This window comes from Pteropus medius, unplaced genomic scaffold, assembly GCF_902729225.1.
Source record: "Pteropus medius unplaced genomic scaffold, Ma_sr-lr_union100, whole genome shotgun sequence".
NCBI classification, from domain to species: domain Eukaryota; kingdom Metazoa; phylum Chordata; class Mammalia; order Chiroptera; family Pteropodidae; genus Pteropus; species Pteropus medius.
The window spans coordinates 9,422,496-9,435,807 of NW_024353517.1; the positions used below are offsets into that span (position 1 = coordinate 9,422,496).

Below are 13,312 nucleotides of genomic sequence, written 5' to 3' on the forward strand. Positions count from 1 at the left end.
ATTTAGTTGATAAATTTTTAATGCTGCCTGTATAGTTGATTTTTTTAAATTATGAGAAGTTTTTTATAGATGAGATAAAGGAATTAAAAAGGAATCTTTATTTTTTAAATATATACTGAAATGTTTTTTAATATAATGCTATGGCATCTGGAATACTTCAAAAATAATCCAAAGTAAGGGAGGAAGTATAAGAAGTGAAAAAAAGATTCGATGAGGTGATATCATTAAATCTGGGTGATAGTTACATTGGGTTTAATTATTGTATTCTCTCCATTGTTGTATATGTTTGAAATGTTTCATAGTAAAAAGTTAAGACAAAAAGATGACTAGAACATTTATAAAAACTGAAGATTCACTTCCAGCTAAGATGTAACAAAAAGGACCAGATTTATCTTTCCATCTGAAACAACCAAAAGCCATACAAAATATAGGAAACAATGGGTTTTAGACACTGAACATAAGTGACAAAAGAAATGGGGAACAAACGAAGATGTCTTACAGTTGCTCAGCTTACTGCCTTTAGAGTTTTTTCAGGCCACTATGGAGGACGGGGGGACCCAAATAAAGTCCAGAGGACTCCCTGAATTCAGTACAGAGATGAGAGTCTGTGGAGATTAAGATGGCTTGAGTTCACAGAACAGAGTACTGGAGAGAAGACAACTGCCCAGAAGTAAAGCCACAAAGACCGGCAGAGGCCTCTCTTTAGTACTGAGCAGACTAATAATCAGCACATGAATGTGAGGGAACTACTAGCAAATGAACAATTGGACACTTATATTCAAAAATATCATTTACAATAGCATTAAAAATATGAAATATTTAGTAGTAAATTGGAGAAAGAATGTAAAAGACTCATACATTGAAACCTGTAAAACATTACTGAAGGAAATCAATGAAGACCTAAATACATGGAGAAATATACTATATATATGGGTCACAAGACCCAAATTTGTTAATATGTCAATTTTCCACAAAATGATTTATAGATTCAACATAATTCCAATCAAAATCTCAGCATGATTTTTGGTAGAAATTGACAAATTGATTCTAAAAGTCATAAGGAAATGCAAAGGGCCCCAAATTGCCAAAACAATACTGAAAAAGAAGAACAAAGCTGGAGGCCTAACATTATTTTATTTCAAGACTAATTATAAAACTATATTGTGTGGCATTGGTATAAACGCAGGCAAATAGATCAGTAGAATAGAATGGAGAGACCAGAAATAGATCCACCCATGTATAGATAACTGATCTTTGACAAAGCTGCAAAGGCAATTCAATGGAAAAAGAATGGTTTTTTTCAACAAATGGAATTAAAACATTTGGAAGATCTGTTTCAGAAAACAAAAAACAAAAAACAAAAAAACGCACACACCTAAAACTATGAAACTTCTAGAAGACAATGTAGGAAATCTTGATAGCCTTGGATTAGACAAAGATGTCTTAGATATGACACAAAAAGCATGATCCACAAAGAAAAAATTGATAAACTGGCCTTTAACAAAGGTAAAACATCTGCCCTTTGAAAGACACTGTGAAGAGAATGAAAAGATGTTATAGACTGAGAGAAAATATTTGCAAATTATATCTGATAAAGGACTTGTATCCAGGATATAGTAAGAAATCTAAAAATTTAATGAGAAAACAATCTGATAAGGAAGAGATTTGAACAGTGATTTCACCAAAGAAGATATAGAAATAACAAATAAGTGCTTGAAAATATGTTTAATGCCATTAGTCATTAGAAAAGTGCAAATTAAAACAACGATGAGTTATAACCATACATCTGTTAAAATGGCTAAAATTTAAAAGATTGACATGTTGAATGTTGACAAAAATGTGGAGTCACTGGAGCTTTCATCTGCTGGTATGAATGTAAAGTGGAAACAGTTGGCCATTTCTTTAAGAGTTAAACATTTTTCTATCACATAATCCAGCCGTCCCACAGTTAGATATTTTCCCATAAGAAATTAAAGTGCATGTCCATACAAAGACTGAAATCCCACAGTGGCGTTATTTGTAACAGTCGAAAACTGGAAATAACCCAAGTTTTCATCAACAGGTGAATGGATGGACAAATCCATACAATGGGATTCTTCTCAGGAATAAAAAGAAATGAACCACTGATATATTTAACAAAGTGTATAGATTTCAAAAGTTTATAAACTTTACTGTATTATAAAAGACAAAAAAACACACACTGTACAATACCATTTATATAAAATTCTAAACATGCACACTTGTTACCTGAGGATGGGGATGAGTAGAAAGAACTTAAGAGGGAAGATTATAAACAGGCACAAGGCAACTATTGGGGATAATTGTCATTATCATTATCTCAGTAATAATTTCACAGGTGTGTACGTATGTCAAAACTATCAAAATGCATACTTTAAATACGTTTTGTTTATTCTATGACAATTTTACCTCAATAAAGTTTTTTTTTTTAAGGTGAGATCTCAAATTTCTCATCTCTAAGTAAATGTAAAAGATGCAAATAAAGGAAAAGATGCAAATAAAGATGAGAGTACAATTAGGAACAATTAGAAATATAATTTTAAATCCTTTTCTGATTCCATATGGACAATATATAAATCTAAAATAATGAGACTTACCTTTTCTCTCACATACAGAAACTGTAATGTTATTATGTGACTCAACTAGATGGTGGAGTTTTACAGATTGCTGAAAAAGAAGGGAACATAGAAAAAGTCTTATCTAATTGAGGTTAGGTACCAGGTATTACTCAGTAAATTGCTAGCCTTCTTTAATGACGTCTTATTGCTAACTGAATGTACTTGCTAAAGACAAGACTGAACAGCTTCTTGCTCAATTATAAAAGCATCTAACTTGTGCTGTTCACCCAGCAATAAGGTGTATATGTTTTTCAGGAGAAACGAATTTCCCAGCATGCTCTTCCACTCAAGAGTTTTTGATAACCATAAATTTGTGTTTAATTCTTAAATTACATCAAGGACTTTGATCATTCAAAATATGTATTTATACAGAGAAAAGCAAATACCATATAATCTTACTTATATGTGCAATCTAAATAACAAAATAAATGGATAAACAAAACCAAAACAGACTCATAGATACAGAGAACAAACTGATGGTTGCCAGATGGGAAGAGGGTTAGGGGGATGGATAAAAAGGTGAAGAGATTAAAAAGTACAAATTGTTTTTGTTACGAAAAAATACAGCATAAGGAATATAGTCAGAAATATTGCAATAACTATATATAGTGTCAGATGGCTTCCAGACTAATGGGAAGGCAGTACTTTATAACAAATTACATAAATGTCTAAACACCAAGTTGTACACCTGAAACTTATATAAAAAATATTGAAAGTCAACTGTAATTAAAAATAAAAAATAAAAAATCAATTAAGTGAATAAGTAATAGGGGAAAGGAAAAATATAAGTCATAGAAAGAAAGTACCCCACCTAGGGTACATACAGCACATCACACCTGCTAAATTTATTTTGATTGCAGATAAATGATTTACAGCTATCAAATAAAGATTGCCAAAGATATTGCTATATACTTTCTCTAATAGGCATTTTCTTCACTATAAAAGTAATAAAGTTTCATTGTTTTAAAAAAATTGAAAACAATAGCAAACTAGAAGAAAAATTCTCTCAAAACACAATGCCACTACATCTATCCAATTTTTGTAGCATGTTTCAAGAAATTTTTAAGGACTTTTAAAATACTAAAATAAAAGGACTTTTTAAATACTAAATACTAAACTTTTTAAATACTATATGTGTTTATACCTAAATAGCTTCAAAAACTAAGCATTATTTGAGTTTTGGGATATCCTATATGAAAGTTCTTAATCTATAACTTTTTAAGAAGTTTGGTGGTTCTTGCTGTTTCCTCATAGTATTAATTATTCGAATACATGAAATATATGAGACATTTGGATATACTTGTAATTTATATATATTTATAAACACACATCTATGTGGATGTGTGAAAAGATAGATGGTTTTAATAGTAGAAAAGACCAGAAACAACTTAATATTATCAATATAAGCCTGGCTTAAAAATTATGGTACACCTAGAGAAAAAAATACTTATGCAGCTATGGAAAGAAATTCAAGACATATTAGGTGAAAGTGCAAATGCCAACAGTGTACATAGTGTACTTCCATTTGTGTAAAATAAATTAACATGTATGAGTTTAATATTTCTGAAAGTACATAGAACATCTAGTACCAGTAGATGCTTCTTGAAAGACAACCTGGACACTGGGAGCACTAAAGTAGGAGGATTATTTACTTTTCATTTACACAGTTTTATTCTGTTTGAAATTCTTTTCTTTTATCCATATATTGCTCCTTTTATTAAGAAAAATAACTAGTTAATTTAAAAAATAATTTCAAACTATCTATGGGCCTTAAGAGCATAGTGGTGACCTTAAAAAGAGCTGTTAAAATGGAGTCATGAGAAGAATCCAGATCAGTATAGGTGAGAAGTGAGAGGGAGATGAGTAAATGATGACAATGTGCATAAAGAACTGAAGTTTTACTGTAAAAGGGAGAAGAAAGGTAAAGTAGCAGCTAAAGGTAGGAGCATGGTCAAGAGAAGGGATTGTTTCATTCATTTGGTTTTTTTAAGCTGAGAGAAGCTCAAGCATATTTAAGTGCTGATGAGAAGCTTCTTGTGGAGAGGGAGCAAGAAGGGGTCATCCATTAACTGAATAAACACTCTAAGAAGGCAAGAGAGTATGCTCCCAAGACAGGCCAAGGACACTTCCTTCTCTGTAATGAGATGTCAGGGCAGCAGGGAGATGAAGACATGGGTCATTTGGCAGTCAGAAATTTTGAACAAATTTCTGAACAAGTCAGAAATCAGTTGAACAAATTTCTGTCTCATGGCTTTTATCTTTGTGAAACAAGCAGTGAGATTATCTGCTTAATTAGAGGAAAAGTGGAACATGGGCAGTTGGCCATCTCAGAAACTTAAAGAGAGATGTGTTTGTAAACCTTAATTTCAAAGACTAGGAAAGCACATTGGCCAGAGACATATAGAAAGCTTCCTCAGATGAGGCTGGCATTCATGGTTTCTCGTGAAATCAAACAATCCGTTCTATGTGGTTTTTCCCCAAGAGCACCTAGAACCCTATGTAGGCTACAGAAAGCCAAGAGTTGGATTTTACAAATAAGTATCAATCAAACATAAAGGACAAAGGAGTTAATATTATACAGAGACTCCTTCGCCTTCCACTTCCCTTCCACCATCTTCAAAATCCAACAGTATTCTCTGGATATATTTTTTTCACTTAATCACGATTCATAAATATGTGCATTTTTTTCTGGCTAATCAGTGTGAGTAAGATAAAGAGAGGGAAAAAGTAACTTTAAAAGTTAAGACCTGGGATGTGAGAAGGAAAAAGACTTACAGTTGAGCATCAACTATTGTGCTAAGTATTTACAAACTTGGTCTCATTTATTATGGAGTAGACAATGGCTATTTCCTGATTCTCCTAACAAAATTTCAATAAAGTTCCTACTGCTCTCTTTCTGAGACCATTGGATTGGTGGGAAAACTTACCTCTCTGAGATCATATACTGTCAAAGCTATGGAAATGACGGACATGAGTATGATGGCAAAAGCATATTCCTTGTAATCTTCACTAAACCACAAACAGACACTGAAGAGTTGAAATATGTAAAATGGATTTAAAACCTGTTGGTAGACATAAAAACAGGAAGCAAGGGTGATATTTAGGCTTTACACTTAGCTATTCATTGACTTATTTGTTTTCATAATCATCTCTATGACACAAATCATCCCACACAATACTGTTGTTACATTTATTCAGCAATTGCCTTGTGCCAGACACTGCACTAAGCAACTTCACCTGAATTTGCTCATTTTATTCCAAAAGTTACTTTATTAACCACATGTCATTACTTATCTCCATTTTAAAGATAAAGAAACTGAACCTTAGATCTTGAGAAACTTCCCTAGGATCACACAGCTGTGACTTACAGACCAGAACTTGAACCCAAGCAACCTAGCCTCAGAGCACCTAATTTAAATCACTGCTACACCTTATAATTTAAAAAGTAACATCTCATGTATCCTCATGTTGACCATCACAACAGTATGTAAAGAGTAGATATTTACATGACTAACATTTCTAATTTATGGACTTTTGGCAGCCTGACGTATTAGTTCAGGTTTTCAAAGTTAAATGCTTTCTGGTCTATTGTTCTCTATGACACATCTGCCATATTTGAAGCCATTAAAGTGCTTTTTAGACTAGTAGATGAGTTGAAGGCTACATTTACTTATAAGAGCCAAGCTGAAAGTGATAAGCTATAACTGAACATGTAGAACACTGTGGGAGAGATCAATAGAACTAACTAATAAGTCTGAACACACGATTTTCTTCCTAGAATTTTGGATGCTGAGAAATGTATATGTTTCCTGTAAGAAAAGAATGTAGATTCAAATTTTTATTATTATTTTAGTTTCATGAAGTTGAGGCAGACTAAGAGGCAAAAGATTAAAAAAGAAAGAGAATTTGAGCTTATCCAGTCATTAGACGATACACGGGCACGTGAGCATCTTATCCCATACTGTCAGGCAATGTGTACAAAAGACTGACTTCAAGAAAGAAGAGTGAAGATATATGAAGACAATATGCTTGGCATTCTTTTAAAACTATCTCAAATTACAATTACTTATTAACAAGTAGCATTCTTGACCATTTGACTAGAACCAAGCTTCTCTATTTTCTATCCAGCACCAAAAGAAAGTACTGATTACCTCCTTGATGAGCAGTTTCCAAATTGGCGTGATTTCAACATCAATAGTATTAGGTCCACATATTAACCTCCTACAGGGAGAGATCACAGATCACTCAATTACTGAAAACAAAAATGAAACTCATTTCTTACCCATTCAAAAAAGGCTCTATTTCATGTTCACTGTCTTACTTATGAGATCGGCATAAACCTCTCTTGCCACGTAACACCTCCGTCCTCAAAATAACTGGGGAGGATTATCAGGGTGCAAAAGCAATAAACATAATCATATTACATCTACTGAACACTTTCTGAGATCTAAATATCCCCCTCCTGGTAACTTGGGTATTTATTATTAGCAATTGTCTCATTCGAGTGTTTCAGGATTGACACTCTCTCAATTCTGATTCTCCCCTACTCTGGCTCCATAGAAGTGGGAAAGAGAAGTCAACAGGAGAGAATAATGCTACTGATAATGAATACTGTACTCACCTTCCTACTCCTGTTCTGTTCTTGAAAGCTGCAAAATGTGTTTCAATGTGAGTGAAAGGTGTTGGGTTTTTAAAAATAGCTCTATACACAGAGTTATAAAGCCCTTTAATTGAAAACCAAGAGGTGTGTTTGTTGTTGTTGTTGTTGTTGTTGCTGTTGTTGTTTGATAATGTACAGCAATGACCTTTTATGAGTTATTTTGCTATTGAGAACACTAACCACTCTCTCTGTGCCTTCTAGACATTCAAATACAATAGCTTGGCCAAATGTATTAGAGAAGTGCTTCTCAAACTTTAATCAGTAACTGATTTGGCATTGTGGAACTACAGGTCTTGCATGATATTCTTCTGCTGCTCCATAATTATCATTTAACTCTGTTATATTAGTATAATATATACTTCCTGATTACAATCAAAACTGGCTCAACCTTATTATTACAACAACTTTGAGGAGCCTTGTATAGAGTAGAAAGAGCACTGAACTTAGAGTAAGGAATGTGAGACTTAGTTCTTTCTCTATCATTTCCCATCTGTGTGACCTTGTCCAGGCCATTAAACCTTTCTGAGCCTCAGATTTCTTAGGATGTTATATTGGGATGAAGAGGGTGTCTGTTCTACTTCTCCCAGAAGGTTGCTCTGAAGAAGTGAGATAAAAATATATGTGAAGACATTTTATTTAATAATACTAAGTATTACAATGTTTTCTGATATTGATCAGTTAAGATAACTATTAACTGGGCTCTCTATTTGGCTAACTTGTAAGTGTTCTTTTGAGGTGATATAGATAACAATATGCATGGTACCTAATTTCTTGTTCTTCTCTTGTCAGACCTGATCCAAATTTTAGGTGTATCTTGGCAGAACTGAGCTGGTCTTCCAAAGATCTAAAATAATAATAATGAGAAAGACATATTTAGCCATAATATTTTGGAGATGATATATTTTTTTCTTTGGATGCAATTGCTGAAACAACTTACCCAATTTTCTGGAACTGTCCTTCTAAGTTGTTCCAGACATATCTTATTTTCTGCACTTTTATACATCTCACCTACAAAAGAAAAGTACTAAGGAAGTCTCTAGTTTGAGGATCGGCAAATATATAGCAATTCAGTGGCTAAAGAAGCATTTGTGGAAGAAGTAAAGATAAAGCCCTACTATACTTATTTAAAATTTTATCTTTTCTTTACTTATCTTATTCTTTTCTACTACATAAATGGCATTCTTTATTAGAAGTCATCATTCAGTAGCCTGTATCGTGGGCTTACTATATGAGTAAGTATATGAATAAAACTCGGTCTCTGCATTCTACTGCTTTATAACTTACCAATGGAAAAAATGCATTACAAAAAAGAAAAAAGAAAACCGTAGCATACAGCAAATATGTACATGTCAAAGAAATAAAAATATAATAAAATAAAAAGTATAGTATTGAAATGCTATAGATATATGGAGAGGGTTGATGACAGAAGGCTTCGTGGAGAAGATCTGAGCTGCAGCCTTGAAGGACTGCAATAATTTTGCTCAGATGAAAAGGGAAGAGGGCATTTCAGAGAAATGATGCACTAGTTAGTTGCGGCAAGGGGCGAGTGAGTGGGCCTGTTTGAGGAATGGTGAATGAGGCTAGAAAGATAACTAAGGATCAGACTATACTGATTTAGATGCTAAGATGAGGTACTTAGGACTTTATCTTGTAGGCAATAAACTTAGAGTAACCTATAAAAGAGACACCAGAAAAGATTAGGCTGGTAGTAGGTACTAGGAGAGAGCTAAGAGGTTTTTGCAAGAAAATGTGCTCTAGGAAGTGAGAGTTTGAGGGTAGTGGCCATGGAATAGAAAGGAAATGTTAATACTTATGACATTTATGGCTTTGTTTTTGATCTTTTAAAGCAACTTTATATAAGAATCTGAATCTTCAGTAACTAGTGATCTAATTAAGCACAAAGAAAAACAGTGAGACTGTCATATTGCTATGGTTATAACATCATTTTGCCTATTGGAAACAACTGGGGAGCTTTAAAAAAATATCCACCTCTAAGAGGTTCTGATTTCATTTGTCTGAGGTGCAGCCTGAGTATAAATATTTTTAAATTTTCTCAAGTAATTCTAACGTGCAGCCAAAGTTGAGAAACAGCAGTCAACACTTCATTTTACAGCTACTGTGATGATTGTGTCCTTTAGAAATTAAATCTCTTTGCAAATCAGTTTCTCAATGAATAAGTTGAGGCAACTGGCCAGATTATTTCTAACTTCCACTGCAACTTCTCTGAATATGTTCTCTACCTATAAATATTATAGTTGGTATAACCATTAGATAAAATGCTAAAACTGGGAAGAACATATAGCTGATACATAATAAGCGCTCAATACATTTTTTATTAAATGAAAAATTGTTTTGTATGACCACAGGTCAGCTAGAAATAGAGCCTAAATTCCTCAGCTTCAAGATCTGGGTTACCTTAAATGAATCTTAATCCTGTTTAATAAATATATGTATGTGTGTGTGTGTGTACACAGTGCACTCCCATGCACACATTCATAGTCACCAAGTAAGAGTGTTAAATCCTGTATTTTTCTTTTACAGAATGAATTTATTTCAATGAGATTGGTTGCATAATAAATTTTATAAAAATAAATTCTATGTTCCAATTGATTTTCAGTATTAAATTGGAGTTAATTGCCAGTGGGAATGATTCTTCTTCCTTCACAAGCTGCGATTAAGAGTGAGGAAGAGTGTTTGAAAGTAATCAGCCTGGGGTGTGTTAATTGTCACAGCCCACCTTGGAAACTCAAGTTTTTTGCTCATATCTTTCTTTCCTTTCCAGTATTCCCAGCAATTCTGCAAATAGAGCTGAACTATAATTACAACTATTGTTTTTTGAGTATGTGGGAGCTTTTCACACCTTATCATTAGTCTTTTTCATCACCCTGTGGTAGGACAGCTATTATTTTCATCTTCACTTCACCCCTCACGTTCTCTTTGACTAAATAACTTGCCCAAGATTATATCTATTAAAAAGCAGGGCTGGAATTCAAACTCAAACTCATCTGGTTCCAAAGTCCAGTGTCTCCGAGGAACTAATAGTCAACCTAGACTGAGAAGAAGGCCTAAAAATCCTATAACTTCCACGAATCAAGTTGTATAAAGGGAGGGTTTCTTACATTATTAAGTCTATAAGTTCAAAATTCATGTTGGAAAAAATTTACAGGACAAATGAGGATAAAATATGAAGCCAGTGCCAAGTTAGAGAACCTAGATCAAGAGGCTGTGAAACCACAAGCTGAGATTGACAAAATTATAGAATATAATAGAAACAAAACACCAGCAGATGAAGGCAGCGATAATAAGGAATAAAGAGGTTACTGATAAGTTTTACCTTAGGTCAGAAAATTGAAAATCTCATTAACTCCTGACAAATTCCTCACAGAGTTTCTCTGCTTACCTTAGCCCCTTCAGAGGCTCTAGAAACTGGTAAGAGGATATTCAACATAATATTTGCAAGAGATGAAGTTTATTTGCCCATTTCCCAGAACTTCAGACCAAGAAACAATAATTAGGAAACCAGAGATCCGCTGTAGAGTGAATTTCATCTTTCCGCTCAGAACCAGGAAGCTTCCCCCTCCCCAGGCTTCCTGCTCTTCATTTCTAATTGGAACATGTTTAACAGGTTAGCCACTGGGTTTCAGTATTGCATGTAATCCTACAAGATGGTACTTAGAGTCTCCTCTTAGTCTGTGCTTGCTAACTTGACAAGGTTGTTTGCTGCTGTCTCTACACTCCCCCTAAATGGCTCTGAATGGTTATCATTTTGGTATTGTTATTATTGTTATTTGTTGTCATGGCTGTGAGATCTCCAATTTTAATGAAGGTTTCAGTCCTTTATGAATATAGTTTGTTACAGTTCACAAATCACCCTAATATCCATTTTCTCATTTTAGGTTCAAACAGCCCTGAGAAACAGGCAAAGATGGAGTTATTGCTCTAATTTTATAAATAAGAAATTCAAGGCCCAGACAGGCTATAACTAGCCAAACTCCCCATACCATATGCTAGTAAATGAAGATATCAAGCTTGGATGCGAGAATGTTGCACTTCGAGACTTCTGCCCTTTTCTCACGTTTTCTTTGTTTACTTGAACATTTCTTCATTTCTCTGTCCACTTATTTGTATGATGCAATTAAAGATACTGGAAATTAGTAATACTCTGAGGCCATGTCAATGAGGCTGTTGAATGGCCACCTAACAGATTAAGCAATCTGTTAGTTGCAGGTGCTTGACCTCTTTTGGTTTTGTTTGTTTTGACAGTTAAGATGATTGAGTAATAACAACTGACAATACAAAAACTGTTCTGCAATTGACTATTATTATTGTTTTAAATTGACCTTGAGCTCCTAAAACTAATTTAAACAACTGACTACACATATATAAATTTAAGAGAAAACAGTCTGTCCTATAAATATGTTCTTATGTGAATGTTAACTAATCATAATCTAAGTAGTACCCATTTACTATGGAGAAGAGGGAGTAACTCAAATACATTTGAATGACAGATTCAAAATAAAGTCATCTTGCAGGCATAGCAAACTCCCTGGGATATTCCTGAGTGATTACCTTTACTGTAAGATAAACCCTGTTATATAGATTATGATGCAGGGCCTGATGCTACTAAGAGCTAATATCTATGACCATTTACTACATATTTGGTACCATATTGATCTTGTTTTCCTGAATTTATTAAATTTCATCAATTAATATTACAGGTAGGCATGCTCATCATTTTACACATGAAAAAACTGAGGCTCAGCAGAGTTTAATAATTGATTTAAGGTTGTCATCGAGGTTGCACATAGTCATTTATAATGTTCCACACTGTCAATTGAAGGATGACACAGTGGAGAATCTGAATTTAACTTTATAGTTTTTTAGAGAAAAATAAATTTATCTAGCATCAGCAGTAGCCATAAATGTACTTACCTTTAGGTCTGGCTTTCTGATGGCTCTATTTATGATATACTCCTCATCTGTAATGAGAGGGTGGTCAGGAGTGAGACCAAATGCGCTGTTTACTGCTGACAGGTAGATCCACATTACTTTTTTCCAAGAGTAAGTTTGGAATTCATCCTGAGGAAATAGACACCACAACCCCAGTGAAATTAAGTGAAGTCATTAGGCTAAAATTCAACCTGAAAAACATCATTTTAACATAATTCGATAAGTTTATGGAGTTAACAAATATTCTATACAGAATTATATAACTTTGAAAGCTGGTAGATACAGAGCCTTGAAGGGAAAGTCTCATTATCACTTATTGAGCAATCTGGATGTGAATATGAGGCACTGACACAAGCAGCAAAGCTCGAGTCGAGAGGCAGATTCGCAGGTAAGAGCTAGTTTTCCCTATTTGAGTATTCCTCAAACATGTGGCTACAGCCAGAAGCAGAATTCCACAGGAAAAAAAAAAAAAGTTTTTCAAAGATTTATGTAGGTCTCTGAGGGTGAGGAAACCTGGTTAACTAAACCATCCCATTTCCAGGATTAATAGCTTGACTTCAATTCCACTTCTTCCAGAATACCTCTCACTGGGTGTGGGGCGGGGGGAACTGCCATTATATTAACTTCAAAAGATTCTTACTGTCCCTCTCCTATGCTCCTAACTCCTTTCTGACTAATATTATCTTGGTTCTTTTAGACTATTTTGAAGGTAGTGACCTTTATATCCCATCCATGTGGACAACTGCAATCTGCTCAGTGAGAGTCTAATGAATTGATGGAAAAAAGATTGAATGTATGGACTGAACATGCCCAAAGGTAACTGTCAAGCTGTTAGCGCAGGTAGAATTAAAGAAAGTACCTTCTTTCCTGACCCTAACTGAAGCTGCTTCTCTTTGCAGTTCACTGATGACTTCATCACAGGATCAAACTAAGAGAGCAGTACTGGATTGAGTAATAGATGCCACAAGGGTTCCTTAGAGATCTATACAATAACAGTGATAATTAACAGTGGTTAAATGGGTAAATATGACTACACATAAAACCCACTTGAATGCTTGGTAAACCT

General features: G+C 34.1%; 1 protein-coding gene across 1 annotated transcript in view; it reads right to left on the reverse strand.

The window, feature by feature from the left end:
• The window catches only part of ATP13A4 (ATPase 13A4), a 112,259-nt gene that overhangs the window by 55,348 nt on the left and 43,599 nt on the right, over positions 1-13,312 (reverse strand). Inside the window, exons 3-8 of the mRNA XM_039850710.1 lie at positions 12,229-12,375; positions 8,234-8,304; positions 8,060-8,140; positions 6,788-6,857; positions 5,564-5,698; positions 2,616-2,685 (exon numbers count right to left, since the gene is read on the reverse strand). Coding sequence (XP_039706644.1) covers positions 2,616-2,685; positions 5,564-5,698; positions 6,788-6,857; positions 8,060-8,140; positions 8,234-8,304; positions 12,229-12,375 — 574 coding nt within the window. The remainder of the gene's footprint in view (positions 1-2,615; positions 2,686-5,563; positions 5,699-6,787; positions 6,858-8,059; positions 8,141-8,233; positions 8,305-12,228; positions 12,376-13,312) is intronic.